Source organism: Primulina tabacum, chromosome 3, assembly GCF_025594145.1.
Source record: "Primulina tabacum isolate GXHZ01 chromosome 3, ASM2559414v2, whole genome shotgun sequence".
NCBI classification, from domain to species: domain Eukaryota; kingdom Viridiplantae; phylum Streptophyta; class Magnoliopsida; order Lamiales; family Gesneriaceae; genus Primulina; species Primulina tabacum.
In genome coordinates, this window is record NC_134552.1 from 8,754,312 (window position 1) to 8,772,970 (window position 18,659).

An 18,659-nucleotide genomic window follows, 5' to 3' on the forward strand; every position below is an offset into this window, starting at 1 on the left:
GTATTAGATTATAGCATTGTTAGACAGGCTAGCGGGACGGATCAGCTCGCATCTCCATGCAACCCATCGTTATTAGGCGTGATGGTCCATCGTTTTAATGGATCGAAAAATTGTCAACTCATCTATTTTATATTACTGTCCATTTATTTATTTATTAGATATTAGACAAGTTGGACTATCTCATATTTGAGGGGTCAGAAAATTGTCGACTTCCGTCGGCCCTGCAGCTCTACTAGACTATCAGTGTCTCGTTTGGCGAAACCTTCATCTTTTTATGTATTTTTTTTTTTTTAAGTTTAAATTCATCTCTATATCTAATAAAAAAAATGATAGGAAAAATAATATTTTTTTACATTGATGTCTTTAATTTCTTGATGCCATTTTTTTTGTTTCATAGTTGATAGTTGGTTTAGACATCGCAAAATATCTTAACTGTCATTAATGTCGATATTTTTTATATTTTTTGATACTCAAAAATCATATATTATTTCTGAATCTGAAAAAAAAAATAATACTCAAATATCATATATCAGTATCATGTTTTTAATATTTTGTACAAATTTTCAACTTAAAGAAGAGTTGTTGCTGATTTTTGAGTAATTAATCTAAGAGAATCATAATATCTTATTAGCGAATGAATTTTCATAAACGAGAGATAATCTCCATAAAACTCAAACAATTATACTGAGAAAAGATCATCTGAAGGATACAGCGAATGTCCTATTTATAGTAAAAATGGAAGGAAGAAGAAAACGTATTTCCTTAATACTATTTCCTTAAACGAGAGATAATCTCCATAAAACGTATTTCCTTAATACAAAAGCGTGTAACACTATTCTAATACTCTTCCTCAAGATGGAGAATGAATATTGTTAATACCCATCTTGGATAACAGCTCTCGGAACCGTGTGGGCAAAAGAAACTTTGTAAACAAATCAGCAAGTTGCAAACTCAATGCCACATACAATACTTTGATGATCCCAGCCTGTAACTTTTTCCCGGACCACATGACAATCTATCTCGATGTGTAGTGCGCTCATGAAACATAGGATTGGAAGGGATATGCATGGCTGCCTGATTATCACAAAACAAAGGTACTGGAGCATCATAGCATACTTGAAAATCTTTGAGTAATGAAAGCAACCAGACCACCTCACATGTTGCATTCGCCATTGATCGATACTCCGCTTCGGAAGATGATCTGGAAACCGTATGTTGTTTCTTTGATTTCCAAGATATCAACGACTCTCCCAGAAAAACACAGAAACCAGAGATTGAGCGTCTTGTATCGGGGCATGTTTCCCAGTCAGAATCAGAAAACAAACTCAGATTAAGGTTGAACGAGGAGCTATAGAACAAGCCCTGACCTACTGTTCCTTAACATATTTCAGTACCGAATATATAGCTTGTAAATGTGTGTCCCTTGGCTTTGAAACAAATTGACTTAACTTGTTGACTGAATATGCTAATTCAGAGCGTGTGACAGTGAGGTAAAGAAATTCACCCACAAGACGTCTATACACGGAAGGATCAGGGAGTAACTCACCCTCTTCTTCATTGAGTTTCAAGCCTACATCTAACGGCGTGGTACGCGGCTTAGATCCAGTAAGGCCTGTGTCAGCAGTGCAATTGAAGAGCATAGTGTTGTTGGCATATAGAGATGCCTTGTGATGAGCGTGCCACTTCAATTCCAAGAAAGTATTTGAAAGCACCCAAATCTTTTAGCTTGAATTGATTGTCCAGGAATGTCTTTAAATCAGTGGCTTCTTCCTCATTGTTTGTGGCGATGACTATATCGTCCACATATACCACTAAGACCAAAAACACGTCTCCACGATGGCGAATAAACAATGAATTATCTGCATGAGATTGACTAAAACCAATGCGAAGTAGAGTGGAAGAGAATTTGACAAACCATTGTCTAGAGGTTTGTTTCAAACCGTATAAAGACTTATGCAATTTGCAAACTGCATTCAAAGGTAAAGGTTCCCCCTGTCGTTGATAGCCTGGAGGCAACGACATATATACCTCTTCAGATAAGTCAACATGCAAGAATGCATTATTTACATCCAGCTGTGTCAAAAACCAGCCATGAATGGAAGCTAAGTCCAACAAAGTTCGCACGGTTACCAACTTGGCGAGAGGAGATAATGTCTCAAGATAATCAATACCCTCTTGTTGTGTGTAGCCCTTAGCTACGAGTCTGGCCTTATAACGTTCCAAGCGACCATCAGCAAAGAATTTTGCTTTATACACCCATCTACAGCCCACAACACGCTTATTAAGGGGTAAAGACACAATGGACCAAGTTCCATTACGTTCCAAAGCCCGCAGCTCTTCAGACATGGCTTGTCTCCATTCAGGTTGAACAACTGCCTAAGAGAAGGTCTTTGGTTCGACAACAGAGGATATAGCATGTACGAAAGATTTGTGAGCTTGGGACAAACGATGATCACCGAGGGTAGAAGACAGTGGGTGAGCAGTACAATCAAAAGAAGAGAAAGCAGTAGTATAACAATGAAAGTCACTCAAATGACGTGGAGGTTTGATTACTCTGTTGGAACGAGTTGAATGTATCGGGTCATGTTGAGTATATTCAAATTGTGTTGGTAAGACATTATCTAAGAAGGAATCTAAGTGTAAAAGAGATGTTTCACTGTGAAAAGGAAAAGATGTTTCATGGAAAATCACATCACGAGAAATGTATATCTCATTTGTAACAAGATTAAGAAGTTTGTATGCCTTAAAACCCAATGGATAACCCAAAAACACAGACTTAATTGCACGAGGTGAAAACTTATTACGATGGCTCAAGAGAGTGGAACCATAGCACAAACAACCAAAAACCTTCAAGTGGGAGTAAGAAGGTGGTTCGAGATGCAATAGTTCGAATGGAGTTTTATGTGAAAGTCGAGGAGAGGGAGTTCGATTGATCAAATACACAGCAGTTTGAACACAATCACTCCAATATACTAAAAGAATGCATGACTGAAAGAGTAAAGCACGAGCCACATTGAGTATATGTTGATGTTTTATTTCCACAACTGAATTCTGTTGTGGTCGCTCAACACATGAGTGATGAGAAATGATGCCTTCGCTATGAAAGAAAGTAGAAAAATTTAGCTCAGGGGCATTATCTACTCGAACAGCCTTGATTTTACGTTCAAATTGGGTTGAAATCATCTTGAAGAAAATGGGAAATATGTCAGATACATCAGACTTAGCATTGAGGAAATAAACCCAAGTGAATTGTGAATGATCATCCACAATGGTGAGAAAGTACTTATAACCTTCAATACTCAAAGTAGAAAATGGGCCCCAAATATCAAGATGTATTAGATCAAACAAATTTTCACTAATTGAATTGTTTGAAATAAAAGGCAAACGTTTCTGCTTAGACAATGGGCAAACGTGACAATCAAACTCTTTTACTGGACATAAAGACCTAATAGCTAAACCATTGCCTATGGCAGATAATCTGGAAGAAGATAGATGACTCATTCTAAAATGCCAAAGTCTACATTGAGTTGAGGAAACATTACAGACAGTGGATACTGGTGGAGAAACTCGTGATACCAGGCTGGAGTTGGTTAACACATAGAGATTGCCAACTTGTCTACCCATCCCAATCATCTTGTTCTCGTTGAGGGCCTGAATTTCACAAGAATCAGAAGAAAAAACAACTGAGCAAGGAAGATTAGTTGTGAGTGAACTAATTGACAACAAGTTGAAATGAAATTAAGGGACGAACAGAACATTCTCCAGAACAAGATCACTGGACAAATGAACTGAACCAATATGTGTTGCTGGTGTAGTGAAATTATTAGGCAATGTGATAGTTGAATCAAGAGATGTATATGAAGAGAAAAGTGATATAGACAACAAATATGGTGTGTTGCTCTAGTATCCAACACCCAATCACAATTCAGAATTGAAGTAAAAGCGAAGGATAAGGGATTTATACAACTGAAACAGGAAACAGAAGGCTCATGCCGTTGTTCAACTGAATTAGGGCCATATCCAAGTTGAAGTTGGGAACTAAGGAAAGCAATGAGCTGCTTGCAATGCTTAGGACTAAGTGAATCACCCGTACCATTTGAGCCTTTGTCATTGGAATGACCGACTGGAACAATATCAGGAGAGGCAGAAGTGGAAGCTCGAGCTTGACTGGCTCGGGTGCGATCTTCATTCTGCTTTTGTTTGTATCTTGGATGACTAGGTGGATACCCATGGAGTTGATAGCACTTATCAGCTGTGTGCCCTGGATAACGACAATGAGAACAAATCATTGGTTTATCATTTTTTATTGCTTTTACCATATGAAGATCCTTTAATGAAAGTTGCAGCAAATGATTGATGCATGGAAGACTGTGGATTGGCAGATCCAGAACCACCATAAGCTTCTTTATGTATTGATCGTTGTCTTTCCTCCTGTACTACCAATGAGAAAATCTTAGACATGACTAGAAGTGGATCCATCATTAAAATTTGAGCTCGTATCTGAGCATAAGAATCATTCAATCCCATCAGAAATTGTAAAACACAATCTTGATTTTGATAGTTCACCCACTCTTTCATCGAGCCACAAGTACATATAGAAATCGGCTGGAAATCCTTCAATTCATCCCAAAGAGTTCTCATACGAGTATAATACCCACTGATATCCATTGATCCTTGTTGTAAACCATTCAAGAGTTTCTTAATCTGGAATATACGTGGGGCATTACTTTGATGAAATCGATCACGTAAATCAATCCAAATTTCATGCGCTGTAGCAATGTACATCAAACTATCTGCAATTTCGCGAGAAAGCGAATTAAGGATCCAGGAGATAACCATGCTATTGCAGCGGATCCAAGCACCATACAACAAATGTTCAATTGGAGGGCGCACAGATGTGCCATCGACGAAACTCAATTTATTTTTCGCCGTCAGTGCCATAGTCATCGCACGACTCCAGGTGTTGTAATTGTTATCTGAGAGGGTATGAGACACCAGAACAAGACCAGGATGATCATCATTTTGCAAGTAGAAGAGGCTGCCAGAATCTTCGAACGCGATTCTCTGGCCCTGACCCTGATTGCTGGTGGAACCCTGAACATTTGAGTTTGGAGCACCTCTCGCTATGGATGAGAAACAGAATTACTGCAAATTATTGCTCTGATACCATATTAGCGAATGAATTTTCATGAACGAGAGATAATCTCCATAAAACTCAAACAATTATATTGAGAAAAGATCATATGAAGGATACAACGAATGTCCTATTTATAGTAAAAATGGAAGGAAGAAGAAAACGTATTTCCTTAATACAAAAGCGTGTAACACTATTCTAATATATCTTGCGTTATTTTTTAAGAATTGATGTATTGAATTTTATTATATTATTTATATCATACAAATTAAATAAGAACGAAATAAATCAGGCTGTTTTTTTTAACCATTATTACAAGAAAAGGAAGAAAGTGTTGATAAAATAATTAGTTGAAAATCATTTATGATTATAATTATTATATGACACGCGTGTAGATTTATTTTTCTTTATTATTGCCAATGAGCCTCTCGATCCCCCGAACCGATCACTCTTTTCTTTTGTTTCCAATCTAAAAATCATTCTTAGCACAAAAATCCAATTTGTTCCCGATTCCATTTGCTTTTCAGCGACTGACAGTCAACCATTTTCCCTGTCTTTGCCTCTGCTTCCACCGCCGAAAGATATCAGATCTTCTGAGCAGAAATCCAAATTGGAAACGTCGCTGGTTTCTTGTGGAAGCTTGTTGAAAACCATTAAGAATTCTCGGACCCAGTAAGATATTTTACTGGGTTTCATGTGGAAGCTTGTTGAAAACCATTTTGGCAGTGGTGTATGAGGAGCTCGTGATCGTTACGATTTCTGGGATTTTGTATTTCTATTATCTTTATTTTATTGTTGTTGTCTGATTTTGGATATGGCCGCATTGGATACGGGAGCGGCTGACGCAATGTCGGATGCATACAAGGGGATGTCCTCTGACAATATAAAGGGGCTGGTATTAGGTTTATCTTCCAGTTTCTTCATTGGAGCTAGCTTCATTGTCAAGAAGAAGGGATTAAAGAAAGCGGGTGCTTCTGGCGTCAGGGCTGGTAAGTGGTCCAACTTACTCAATTTTGTGTTTTTAGCTTTGTACTATGTGCAACATAATTCGATCCTTTTGAAATTGTTGAAAATTGAGTTGGTTTAGTGTTTTGATGTCTGGTTTTGTGATTCTGAATTGAATTATCTGAGTTTTGAGTTATGCGATTGCGCAACTCTTCATCCGAGCTTGTATTTATCAATATTTGATGTATGAGTATGAGTGTATGACACACATTCTTAGCTTTCTGTCAAACTAAAATAACCTCGACCAGCTCGATAATAAGTTTAGGATATCATTAGATTTGGAGTTTTAACGAACTAATTTTAAATCTTGTTTTCATTGTTATATCTGGCAACCGCTTCAGTGTATTAATAATGACAATGGTTTCAATTTCTTTATACATCTATATCCCTTTTTTGATGAAACTGTTATATAATAACCGACAATTAATAATCAGTATTGTTGAGAATGGCTTGTCATCCTAAACTATATATCTAAGCAAACAATTTTATTACACCACAATTGTTGGCAGAGATCACATTAAAAACACGATTTGAAAACTAGCTAAAACTTTCAAATCTAATGATGGTTAGTATCCTAAAATTATAAACGAGTTGGTTGAGGTTTTTTTATAGCTTAAGAATGAAAGATTTTCATATTACTTTACAGAGGCCTATAATGTAAGTTTAGATCATCACAACATCATTACATTGCTAAGAAGGCAATCCTTGATTCTTGTCAATGTCTTAAGGCGTCTAAACCAAATGACTTCCCAAAATAGTGTCTAAACAAAATTAGCTGGACAGGAAGTCAAAATTGCATGTTATACATCCAATGTTGTTCAAGAACATGCTCATATACCAAATAGTGCACGATTGCTAAACTCAAGATCTAACAATTAATACAATCTCAAAATTGCAGAAGCAATCCCTACCATCCAACTTCCTCCTGGCTACTTTCTTACCCAAGAAACTTCGATTCAGCATCTCAGAACCATACATCAAACCCAATTCCAACTTGATTTCCAACAGTTTCAAAATTTTGAATTTATGTTGCACATAGTACAGGCTGAAAAAACAAATTTGCCCTTTATTACTTCAAAGTAATGAGCTGAAATTTATTTATGAGAAACAGTAACTGCTATAGTTAGTGATGAGTTGTGGCTAAAATTTTCTGCATCAAGCATTTTCCTTTTCCTTTACTTAGGGCTTGCAAGTGTTTATCGAAACTTGAAGGTGCGTGAGGAATTTGTAATACTGCTGTTTTTTGTGGTTCTTTTGTAAATGATATCCATATTTACTGGTTAATTGCTTTTGGTCGAATAGGCTAGGTTTCCTTTTCAGAATCTTGACAATAGTTTCCTCTTACTGCCTTTTTTCCAACAGGAGTTGGTGGATATTCATATCTATTCGAGCCACTCTGGTGGGTAGGCATGATAACAAGTGAGTCACTCATTTCTATTTCTGTCTTTATATCGAGTGTAAATTAGTTCATGAGAAGTTATTTGATTGAACAACATAATCACTTTAGCATTAACTCCCTGTAAGCAAAAAAGGAAGCTAGAAATATTTTATGATGGATCTGATACGTAGTGAATTGTTTTTACTTGCAATATCTTTGTTTGCTTTGCTTAATTTACTTGGGAGAAGGTGAATATTTGCACCTTATTTGATATAAGACACCAGTTTATCAAGTGGTCTTTCTGTGTGTATTATGCATGGTTAGTTAAAATGTTTCAGATACAGAGAAATAGACCAGCTGTTACTGCTGTGACGTGGGGAGAAACTGCTGTGAATTAGCTTAAAATCTTTTTCAAGTCTCACATTATCTTTTTAGACTTTATATTGATGGGAGAGTGGTCTTGACGAATCCTTATTGAGATAAGACTCGTTGATCCTGTGCTTGTGATAATATTGAGGATTAGGGTAAATGTTAAAAAGGGCTGAAAGTATTTACTGTGTGATCTTGGTTGTTGGATGAGGGGAATTATGTACGTGTAGGTAAATCATTACGAGACTTGTTTTTCCTGAAAATAAGCTGGTTTGTTTTGGATATTTTGGTTGGAGATGAATCATGAAGGAGAATAGATGATTTTTGTATCCAAGTGAACGAGATTTGTGTTAAAGTTGTTGAGTGGGGAACCTTTTCCAGGATGTGTGGTTTTGCAGGTTTATTAGTTCTTAATTCAGATGTCGGATTTTCTCTACTGGCACTGTAACCCTTTTTGGTGATTTCAAATTCTCCTTGTTCCAATGCAGGTATCTTGGGGCATATGGGTTTCTTGTTTGGTTGAATGTTGCTATAGAAACTATTTAATACGAAACATTTTGTAGGGTGATGATGCTGTAATGTTAGAGCACCGCTTATTTTTTAGACTCTTAACGAGATTTCAGTGAAAAATGTTTTCTATGTTGGATGTCCTTTAGATCCTCATTGACCAATGCCATTCTATCATGTGGTTTTTATGAGCATCAGTACTGATTTATGTACATTTAAGGTTTTCCTTTGCAACTAATATTAGAGACAAAAGCTTTGGTTGGTGTTAGTTTAGCAGCCGAGGATTCTTTACAGAAAGCAAAGACATCAGTTTTGAATTTAGTTTTTCGTTATCAAACAGTTGTGGCAGAATGCCATTGTATCTTATACGTGGTTTTCAGAGCAAGGATTACTGGCCTGCTCTTGTGTCGTTCAAAGTGATTCGTCTGTATCTTCCTGTTCGATGGCACTGAATAGATTCTTTAGAGCAACAAACAACATGTAAATCGGTTAATATAATGTGCAGTTATGACAAAAAATCCGACCAAATCTTATCTCGCTTATTGTTGAAATTAACAAAATCGGCGAATGCTTGATGACAGATGCAGGCAGCAATGTTCCTCAATTTACTTCAAACTTCTAAACAATAGGGCATGTGGCTAAAGCTAGCTGAATGGCCTTGTGTTGTGCCTGTGTTAGCTCTCCTCATTCTGATCATATCAATTAGTTTTCTCCTGCTGCTCTGCCCTCTTGTATATGTTCCTATGTTAGCCGAGAATTTTCTTGTAGCTATTCTAACCACCATGTAAACTTTCAAATCTATTGTTGCTTTGGAAATCATGCTTCGTTCTTAAACTGATTTTTTTTGTTTCTTCGTGCGCTTTCTGAACAGTGATTGTGGGAGAAATTGCAAATTTTGCAGCTTATGCATTTGCACCAGCAATTCTGGTTACTCCACTTGGTGCACTCAGCATTATCATCAGGTATGTTACCGTACCATAGACCATACAAATGTTTTACTTTGATTGGATTACTGATTACTGTGGGTATGTTGCAGTGCTGTACTTGCACATTTTATTTTAAGGGAGAAGCTACATATTTTTGGTATTCTTGGATGCGCTTTATGTGTTGTGGGTTCCACCACAATTGTGCTACATGCTCCACAAGAACGTGAGATCGAATCTGTAAAAGAGGTGTGGGATCTCGCGAGTGAGCCAGGTTACTAAGTTTTGTGATACATTTTCAATCATTTGGTTTGTTGTACTGCAGAATTCTTGTCTGGGTATGCAGTAGCATAAACAATTCTTTTTTTGTGTGCAGCATTTCTATTTTATGCAGCGTTAGTGATTGCCGTTGTCCTCATTCTAATATTCCAGTATATCCCACAATATGGCCAGACACATATCTTGTTTTACATTGGTGTTTGTTCACTGGTTGGTTCCTTGTCGGTAGGTGTCATTAATGTTATCTTCATCTTAAGAAATGGATATAGTTGCTTTCATTTCGTTTTTATTCTTTTTTATGTTGAAATTACGAGAAATGCTCCACAGGTCATGAGTGTGAAAGCACTTGGAATTGCATTGAAGCTGACTTTATCAGGAACGAATCAGCTAATATATCCCCAGACATGGACCTTTGCCATGGTTGTGACTATTTGTGTACTTACGCAAATGAATTATCTAAATAAGGTAAAGATTTGTTGTATCCCTTGGATTTGTCGTATGATCAGCTTTTTAACTTCTGCTTGAACATTATTTAGCTTTTCAGGAAAGAAATTTGATGAATTCTTGATGAAATTATCTTCTCTACTCATTTATACTTAAAACTTCTTTTATTCTTAAACCGCATCTCTTTTCTGCCAAAGGCTAGTTTTCTTTTTAACACCTTGCCATGTTCAATTTTCTTATGTTTGGCAGTTCTTGTTTTCAGGCTCTAGACACATTCAACACAGCCGTAGTTTCACCCATTTACTATGTTATGTTCACATCCTTCACTATATTGGCAAGTGTGATCATGTTCAAGGTAAACTTTCTGCTACTGGGATCACAGTATCTTTATTTATTTTCTGAATATTTGACATGTAATAGAACTATAAATTGGTGGAACAAAATTGAATCTGGATGTTAAAAAGCTTTCTTTTGCTGATGTTTAGGCAAACATGAAAAAATTGTGCATTCAGGGGATGAAGTTCAGGATCGACTGGCAGCCTTTCAAAATTTTTTATATTTAATTTTATGGCATTTGAATTAAAAGGTTCTGTTCGTTTTGTAGGACTGGGATAGGCAAAATCCCACACAGATTGTTACAGAACTATGCGGGTTCGTGACTATTCTTTCGGGAACATTTCTTCTTCACAAAACAAAAGACATAGCGGATGGTATGCGCTTAACTCCTTGTTAGCTTTATCGTTGTTGATTCATGTAAGTCAGAACAAAAATGAATTGATGGGACTGAATAGTGGTGCATACAACTTGAGCTCAAGTAGGTCACGAGCACCTAAGCTTGAATCATATTGATTTATACGAGCTTGACTCGAACAATGACCCACCAGTAGTTTGAGTTCAGTCAAAACTGAGCTTTAATTAAAGCTTAGACTGAACAATGAACTATTCAAAAGCGAAGTTGACTCAAACGCACCCCCGAGGAATAAACCAGGGTCCAAGTACAAGATTAACATGATACCAAATTTCGTACATATTTTGTTATTTGTCGAATGATGGCATTAAATTTAGGTTCCATGTCTATGGCAGTGCGACTTCCTAAGCACGCTGATGAAGAGGATGGTTATGTCCAAGAAGGTATCCCTCTAAGACGACAGGAATCGTTACGAACATCGTGAAAACTGAAACCACGCCTCTGCGATTGTACTTCAATCAGATACTCGTCTGGTCACTTCCTCGCCTTATCATCAGATCTTGCGACTCCTAGTCCATGCGGGTGAGCAAAGAGGTGATAAAGTGACACGAAATTGCTTCAATTTTAGCTCGCCATCGCCATCGCTCTTGTATAATTAAAGAATGCCTTGTAGTTTCATGAAACCACACAACTATCAGGCTGTAATCGATTCTTTTTAACTTCTACTTCAACATTATTGACTGAGAATTCTTCTAATCATTCAACAGTACTATATAGTACAGCCCATCCATGTATCCGTCAATTGCCCAAGGAATCTGGTACATGGGTGTTCTTTATTAGCATATATATGACGATTATGACAGTGTAACTTTGGCATGTAAAATCAAATGTACATACACAATTGTGCAACTGTGGCATCGCTATTTTTGGCACGAGATAAAAAGATATGGCTTTGTGGTCCTAATTATGAGTGATGATGAATCTATATCCTCGGCCTATTCCTTCAAAATTTCTTCTTGGTCACGGGCCTCAAAATCTTGGGATGTTTATCATATATAAAGAACATTAGGTGAAATAGGGTACTTGGATTGGTGCGTGGCTTCTACAAGATGTGATAAATGATGGATGTGAAATTCATCCCTCTTTTTGGCCCAAATTACGTATCCACCATATACTCAATCTGTTAAAAAGTATTTTTGGAGTGGCGTGGGACACCAAACATCATAAAAAAATTTATTCAATAAACCGTTATCATGTTTCATTTCTGTTTTTAATTAATTTCGAGCATTGCATAAAGTTGTTATATAGTCAACAATTACAATAATTTTAAATTGTTTCACATCTAAAATAATATGTGACAAATTTTGAAGAAGTAACCATTGTTCGGATTTAACATATATCTCTTATTTGTTTGGTCATATTGCATGTATGTATACAGCCGGGCCATTGTAAAATAATCGTTCGATATACCATAAGTGAATTTCACCACATTATCTTATTTTTCCTAGCATCGATTAGAGGATTATTATATGCTACTTCCGGAGAATTTCTTAACCTATGATTTGGTCAAATGTTAGACCATGAATCATCAACATATATGTCAACTTCTATAAAAATATGAATGACATATACGATCTAATGATATTGGAATAAAGATGAAAACACTATCAGTATAGTGTTTTATTGTTTGAATCGAGTATTCACCAATTTAAACAGGACTCTCTGGATAAAATATGATATTCTTTATATGTTATTCCATTCCATTTTCTTTTTTAGTCAAATAGACTGATTTCGTTAATCAACAAAACAACTCCATCAGTATAAAGTATAATATATATTTTTTGAAGCTAAAATATTTTATATATAATAACAAAATCACCAACCATTTATTCATAGTCCTACTAATTTATGATACTTTTTTAAAAATAAATACAGACACGTTTTTAAAAAACGTGAAATAAAAGAAATTTGATGAACAAATAATTCTGATGATATTGCTCTCGGTTTATTTATTATTCTCGACTCGCAGCTCTGTGGCTCGCTCTGGTGATTTCACTGGTACGTTAAAAATTCCTTTTTGATGGGGTTCAAAGTCTAGGGTTTTGTGTGATTCGAATTCTGATTTGTTCAGAATCATGCTGATCTCCTTGATGTTTTGTTTTGGTTACATTAATCCGGGAACAAAACTTGGGGAACGCTGTTTGATATAGTATTATGTGATCTCCGCTACGTTGACGAATACAAAAGTTAAATTTCTGCATTTTTCAGATAAAAAATTTATGTTGCTGATCCAGATCTGGTCTTCTCGTATATTTTATTGTTTTGTATTGGAGTCGTGGTTTTGCCGGAATTCTTCCGGAACTGAAGTCTCTTGTTTGGCATTTCAGGTGTTGTTGGGGAATTGTTTTGTCATTTTATTTTCTCGAGTGGTGACTTAAGTGGAATTTGAGAGTGACAAGATGGTAAGTTTTGACTTCAATTTCTTTATGTATCACGTTGGTATTTATTTATATTTTTATGACTGTTTATGTGATATGTAATGCAGGTTGTGCTTGCGGCGAGCATCATCAGCAAATCTGGCAAAGGTGAGCGTCTAAATGTTTCAATGTCAATATTCTAGATTTTGTTTACTTGGTTCGGTTCCAGTAGTAGGGTGATATTATTGATAATTATTCGTTCAAACACAATTCAACCGGTAAAATTTGACAGCATTGGCATAAATCTGTAAATCAAGTGACAACATGCTGGAACTAAAGATTGACACTAAGGTAATCAATGTAAGTGGCTTACCCCATCTATGAGTCGAGCACCTCTTCAAAATCTACTTATCTGGCTCCCCGGTGATTAATTAACGCTGGATACCCTTGATGCCTGAATTCTGACCCTGAGTGCCTATTTTCAAGTTTCGAAACTAAGATTCCAACTATCTACTGTGAAGCAACATTATTAGCATTATCAAGTATCAATGTTGAAGATAACACCTCTGCGAGCTGTAAATCAATATAAAACCTCTGTCTTGGCCGTAGGGAATTTTTCCAACATCCTTAAAAACGTATATATTAGATGGTCACTTACAAAGTACTAATTTTTCAATATTAAGAGCATCAATTTCAATTGTGGTTCTATGATATGACTGACTACTGTCCTATGCATCGTAATTACCAGTATGGTATGGCTTGCATATGCTCACAGGTTATCGACTCATCTTTCCGAGATTTTGGAGATGATATGATTGGGAATTTGAATGTTATATAAACTTCTATGTGACTTCAAGGCAGTGTTTATTATTGTGAGGCCTTTATCCATATAAGAATAGAGAAAAGATGCATCAGGAAAAGGTTCTGCCGTGTTTTACAATATTTTGAATAAGGAGATGGCCTGTTATCCTGGACATGTTTTTCGGCTTTGTTCTTCCTGTTATGAATTTTATTTTGTAATTGTTTCCAATGTCGAGGTTAATTTATTTTAAGGTGAACGATTTATGCATAAATTGGTCCCGTAGTTGTATAAGAGGTTGTATACTTGATGTAGAAGTGATTCTAAAGGTCACTCAATAGTCTCAGTACTTTCCTATTGAGACTAACTGGTGTGAAGAGGTATGATAAAATTGTTTTCAACCACTTTTCTTATGATTCCAGGGCATTGCATATTGTTATTTATTCATTGGCCCTTGGTTGTATTTTATGGTCATCGATGAATTTGAGTTTGGCCAAGTTTTTATTAGCTTTATGCTGCTTATCTCTTGTATATTTTATCTTTTTTTTTTTTTTGTTCTTTTCAGTGATCTTACTGTGATATGGTAACAATTTTTTGTCATGGTTTTTTGCTCCCTGTTGAATTATCCTCCCGTTGTAATAAGCTTTTTTGTCCACTTATTTTATAGCTTTGTATAACGTAGGTTTTTTAATCATCATTTTTTATTTGTACCTCATAAATAAGTCATATTTTTGTTTTTTTTTTCTGTGGGGTGATTGACTGACCATGCTTAACTTTATTCTTTTATGTCTTCCACAGCCCTTGTTTCAAGGCAGTTTGTTGATATGTCTCGTATACGAATTGAGGGATATCTGGCAGCCTTCCCTAAATTGGTCGGAACTGGAAAACAGCACACATATGTTGAGACTGAAAATGTCCGTTATGTCTACCAGCCGATAGAGTCCCTGTACTTGCTTCTAGTCACGAATAAGCAGAGCAACATTCTTGAAGATTTGGAGACATTGAGGCTACTTTCAAAACTAGTATCCTTTTTAGTAGGTGATAATATGGTTAAGCTGAAAATTTTGTTGTTTTTAATATGCACCTTCACTATTGATCTTGTTTAATTTACTGCTCTTTCATATTAGTCTTGCTTATTGATTTCCGTTAGGAAATGAAAAAGAAAAAAATGTTGTGCACAAATTGCTGGATTCTTCAATGCTGTTCGGTTTTCAAGCAATTGTCAGCATAATGGATGGAACTCTACAGGAAATTTCTCACATGATTATTGTTTTTATAAGTTTGGTATTATTTCCTTAACGGCTTTTTAGGTGCCTGAATATTCGTACTCCCTCGATGAAGAGGGCATTGGGAAGACAGCTTTTGAGATTCTTTTTGCATTTGATGAAGTGATCTCACTTGGACACAAAGAGAATGTCACAGTTGCACAAGTTAAACAGTACTGTGAGATGGAAAGTCATGAAGAGAGATTGCACAAGCTGGTACTACAAAGTAAGATCAATGAAACCAAGGATGTCATGAAGCGCAAAGCTAGCGAGATTGACAAAAATAAGGTGATGGATCGGAACTAAAGTAGCAATGCTCTTTCTTTGGCACCAGTACACTAATTTGTTTTGTGAATTTTATTTAGATCGAGAAGAATAGGGGTGAGAAAGGAGGATTTATGTCTATGCAGTCAATGGGTTCTGGCAGAATTGATGGTGGCTTTGGCAGTGACACCAGTATCTCCAGTAATGGTGGTGGTTTTGGAAGTGGTTCAGGCTTTGGATTAAGTGCTGACATGGAATCCCTGTCCTCTAAGCCCAAAGGTATGTGTTAGTTTTACCTTGCTGAAAAACTAGTTAATAATGTCCTCTACTTCATTAATAAGATTATTATGCCACGTAAAATCTTTGTTGGTGATGCTTGTTGATTTTCACCACCTTTAATTCAAATTTTATGTTAAAATAACTTGCATGACTTAACACGTAACCTATTTTATATGAATTTGAAGTTTTTCTTCATTCTCTACCTTATCATTGCTGCAATTGTTTTATAGCTAGTAATTGCATTCAATTAAAAGATGAAATTGCAGGAACATGTGGAATCATATGACAATTCAATAAATAAAAATGGATCTATTTATTTGGTAGGGTATTATTCTATTTCTGTACATTTTCCTAGTTATTTTCTTTTATTGATGTGGGAAAGAGGAAGAGACATGGAGCAAGTAGATAGTTGAATCCAACCATAGTAATAGTCTGTGTGCTCAGCTCCAGGTAGTTTTGTTAATGTACTTATAGGTCTTTCCATTCCTTTACAATTTCATGAAGAGTAGTAATACAGCAAAGTGATGTCCAATATTTTGTAGCATGATATGAATGGCAAATCGAACGGTCTTTTCATGTCTTCTCATGGGCTATTTTATTTATGACGGAGGCTGTTGATGTAGCAAAAGAAGACATAACATAGCTGTAGTTTCCTTTTGAGATAACTCTGGGCTGTTGACACCTATTATAAACTTATCGTTCTTTGGTTGGAACAATCTTGATGTGTCATTTATATGCGAACAAAGACTGTCACTGTGATAACCTATGGTCCTGTTTATAGTTTCTTAAGATGATTTCAAGTGGTTACTGCTGCCCTGTTAGCTGCATATTTTTCCTGGCATATGTTGGTCTTGAGATGCTTATAAATGATTTGAGTATTGGCTAATTATGTTGCTTTGGAACTTCTATGATTAGGACGTCCTCCTGCTTCAGCTTCTGCTTCAGCTCCACCTAAAGGTCTTGGTATGCAACTAGGGAAAACCCAAAGGGCCAACCAATTTTTGGAATCTCTCAAAGCTGAAGGTGAAGTGATTGTTGAAGATGTCAGACCAAGTATTGGTCGGTCCAAAATAGCTGCTCCACCACCAAGTGATCCTGTTACATTATCTGTGGAAGAAAAGCTTAATGTAACTTTAAAACACGATGGTGGTATTGGAAACTTTGATCTGCAGGGTACCTTGTCACTCCAATTACTTAACCAAGAGGATGGACACATCCAAGTTCAGGTCTCTAGTTTTTTTCTCTAACATACTTCATCCTTATTGACCCTTTACCTTGTTGCTTTCTTCTTCCAAGAAGTTTCAGCTTTGTGTTTGTATGTATAGAGTATATATTTTATTCAATATTGGATTTTGGTTCAATTTTCAGATAGAAACTGGTGGTAATCCAGGAATTCTGTTTAAAACTCACCCCAATGTCAACAAGGAATTGTTTTCCGGTGAAAATATTTTAGGTCTCAAGGATCCAAATAGGCCATTTCCTACTGGCCAATCAGGTGATGGTGTTAGTCTGTTGAAGTGGAGAATGCAAAGTGCAAATGAGTCTTATGTGCCACTGTCGAGTGAGCTTTGTTTTTAGTGTTCCCCTTTTCACAGTAATATATACATATAGATATATAAATTTCATTTATCAGCTTCTTCATTTGTAATCTTGCAGTAAACTGCTGGCCTTCTCTTTCTGGAAATGAAACCTATGTGAATTTGGAGTATGAAGTTCCAACTATGTTTGATCTACAGAATGTTGTGATTTCAATTCCTCTTCCTGCTCTGCGAGATCCACCAAAAGTACAACAGATTGATGGAGAGTGGAGGTGAGGATTTATTTTTATTCACATCTGATCATTGTGCGATAGACAGGATTCATTGAGTTCCCTTTGCCGCATGGTGTCTGGTATAGTTTCAACTTAAGTTACTTGAATGTGCAGATATTAGTTTAAAACTTTAAAGTATGACTAGACTTGAATGTTGGCATTATAGGGATTTGTGTTTGTTGCATGAGGGATTCATGCTAGAGAAGTTTCTGACATAGATTAAAATTAAATTAGTTGCATATATTCTGAATATCAAGCATATGTGAACATTGTTGATATAAATTGCAGGTATGATTCCAAAAAATCTATTTTAGAGTGGTCTATTGTGCTTATTGATAACTCAAACCGCAGGTTAGTTCGCTACAAATTTACTTCATTCGATGTTTCATAGTGTTCTTATTCAGTTTTAATCGAAAATTGGATACCCTTGCAGTGGATCTATGGAATTCGTCATTCCTGCAGTAGATACTTCCGAGTTATTCCCAATTTCTGTGCGTTTTACTTCTTCAAGCACTTTCAGTGATCTGAAGGTTTTTCTCTCCATCCCATTGTTACAGTAATACTTTGATTACTATATTCATCGCCAAATGACTCGTTGAACGTAGAACAGAGTTGCAATCCTATTTTTGAATGCAGCACGTCCTCTCAGTTAGTGTTGTAATTTAACTGATTTCAATTATGGCAGGTCGTCAACGTTTTGCCATCGAGAGGAGGGAATCCGCCAAAGTTTTCACAGAGAACTCAGCTGTCCACTGAAAATTACCAAGTAGTTTGATCACACCGACAGTGATAACACTATATTTTTGGTCAGTTTCTGCTTCGAAACCGGACACATTCTGTTTTATTTGCATTTTACTTTTTTTATTCCAAATTTGTCTATAATTCTATTTTGCCCAAGTTGACATTTCCGGGCATGAAAGTTAAAATACGAAGGTGTTTTTCATGATCGTTGTTGCGCCATGATTTTTTTTCCCTCTCGTGCTTTTAATCAAATACATTTGACGTGAAAATTCCGATCGTTCAATTCCCATTTAAAAAGTGATAACAGTATGAAATATTCCTTTATGGGTTTAAATTTACTTTCGCCGCTATTTAATC

At 36.1% G+C, this 18,659-nt stretch overlaps 2 protein-coding genes across 4 annotated transcripts; both read left to right on the plus strand.

Moving 5' to 3' along the window:
* Positions 1-5,507: 5,507 nt before the first annotated feature.
* LOC142539965 (putative magnesium transporter NIPA4) lies at positions 5,508-11,501 on the plus strand. Of its 3 annotated transcripts, XM_075645760.1 has the most exons (9): positions 5,528-6,123; positions 7,502-7,558; positions 9,265-9,355; positions 9,430-9,590; positions 9,693-9,820; positions 9,923-10,060; positions 10,302-10,394; positions 10,644-10,749; positions 11,105-11,501. In XM_075645760.1, the coding sequence occupies exons 1-9, from the start codon at positions 5,949-5,951 to the stop codon at positions 11,209-11,211; spliced, it is 1,056 nt and encodes a 351-aa protein (XP_075501875.1). In that variant the 5' UTR covers positions 5,528-5,948; the 3' UTR covers positions 11,212-11,501. The 3 variants fall into 3 exon arrangements, with proteins under 3 accessions (XP_075501872.1, XP_075501874.1, XP_075501875.1); XM_075645757.1 differs by having other exon boundaries at positions 5,508-6,123; positions 9,693-10,060; XM_075645759.1 differs by having other exon boundaries at positions 5,516-6,123; positions 9,693-10,060; positions 11,123-11,501.
* A 1,184-nt stretch (positions 11,502-12,685) lies between these two features.
* Positions 12,686-18,504, plus strand: LOC142539967 (coatomer subunit delta-1-like). Its single transcript, XM_075645762.1, has 12 exons — positions 12,686-12,785; positions 13,115-13,189; positions 13,273-13,312; positions 14,742-14,965; positions 15,254-15,496; positions 15,574-15,751; positions 16,667-16,977; positions 17,120-17,312; positions 17,408-17,561; positions 17,850-17,912; positions 17,995-18,091; positions 18,247-18,504. The coding sequence occupies exons 2-12, from the start codon at positions 13,187-13,189 to the stop codon at positions 18,334-18,336; spliced, it is 1,596 nt and encodes a 531-aa protein (XP_075501877.1). The 5' UTR covers positions 12,686-12,785; positions 13,115-13,186; the 3' UTR covers positions 18,337-18,504.
* The last annotated feature ends 155 nt before the right edge of the window (positions 18,505-18,659 follow it).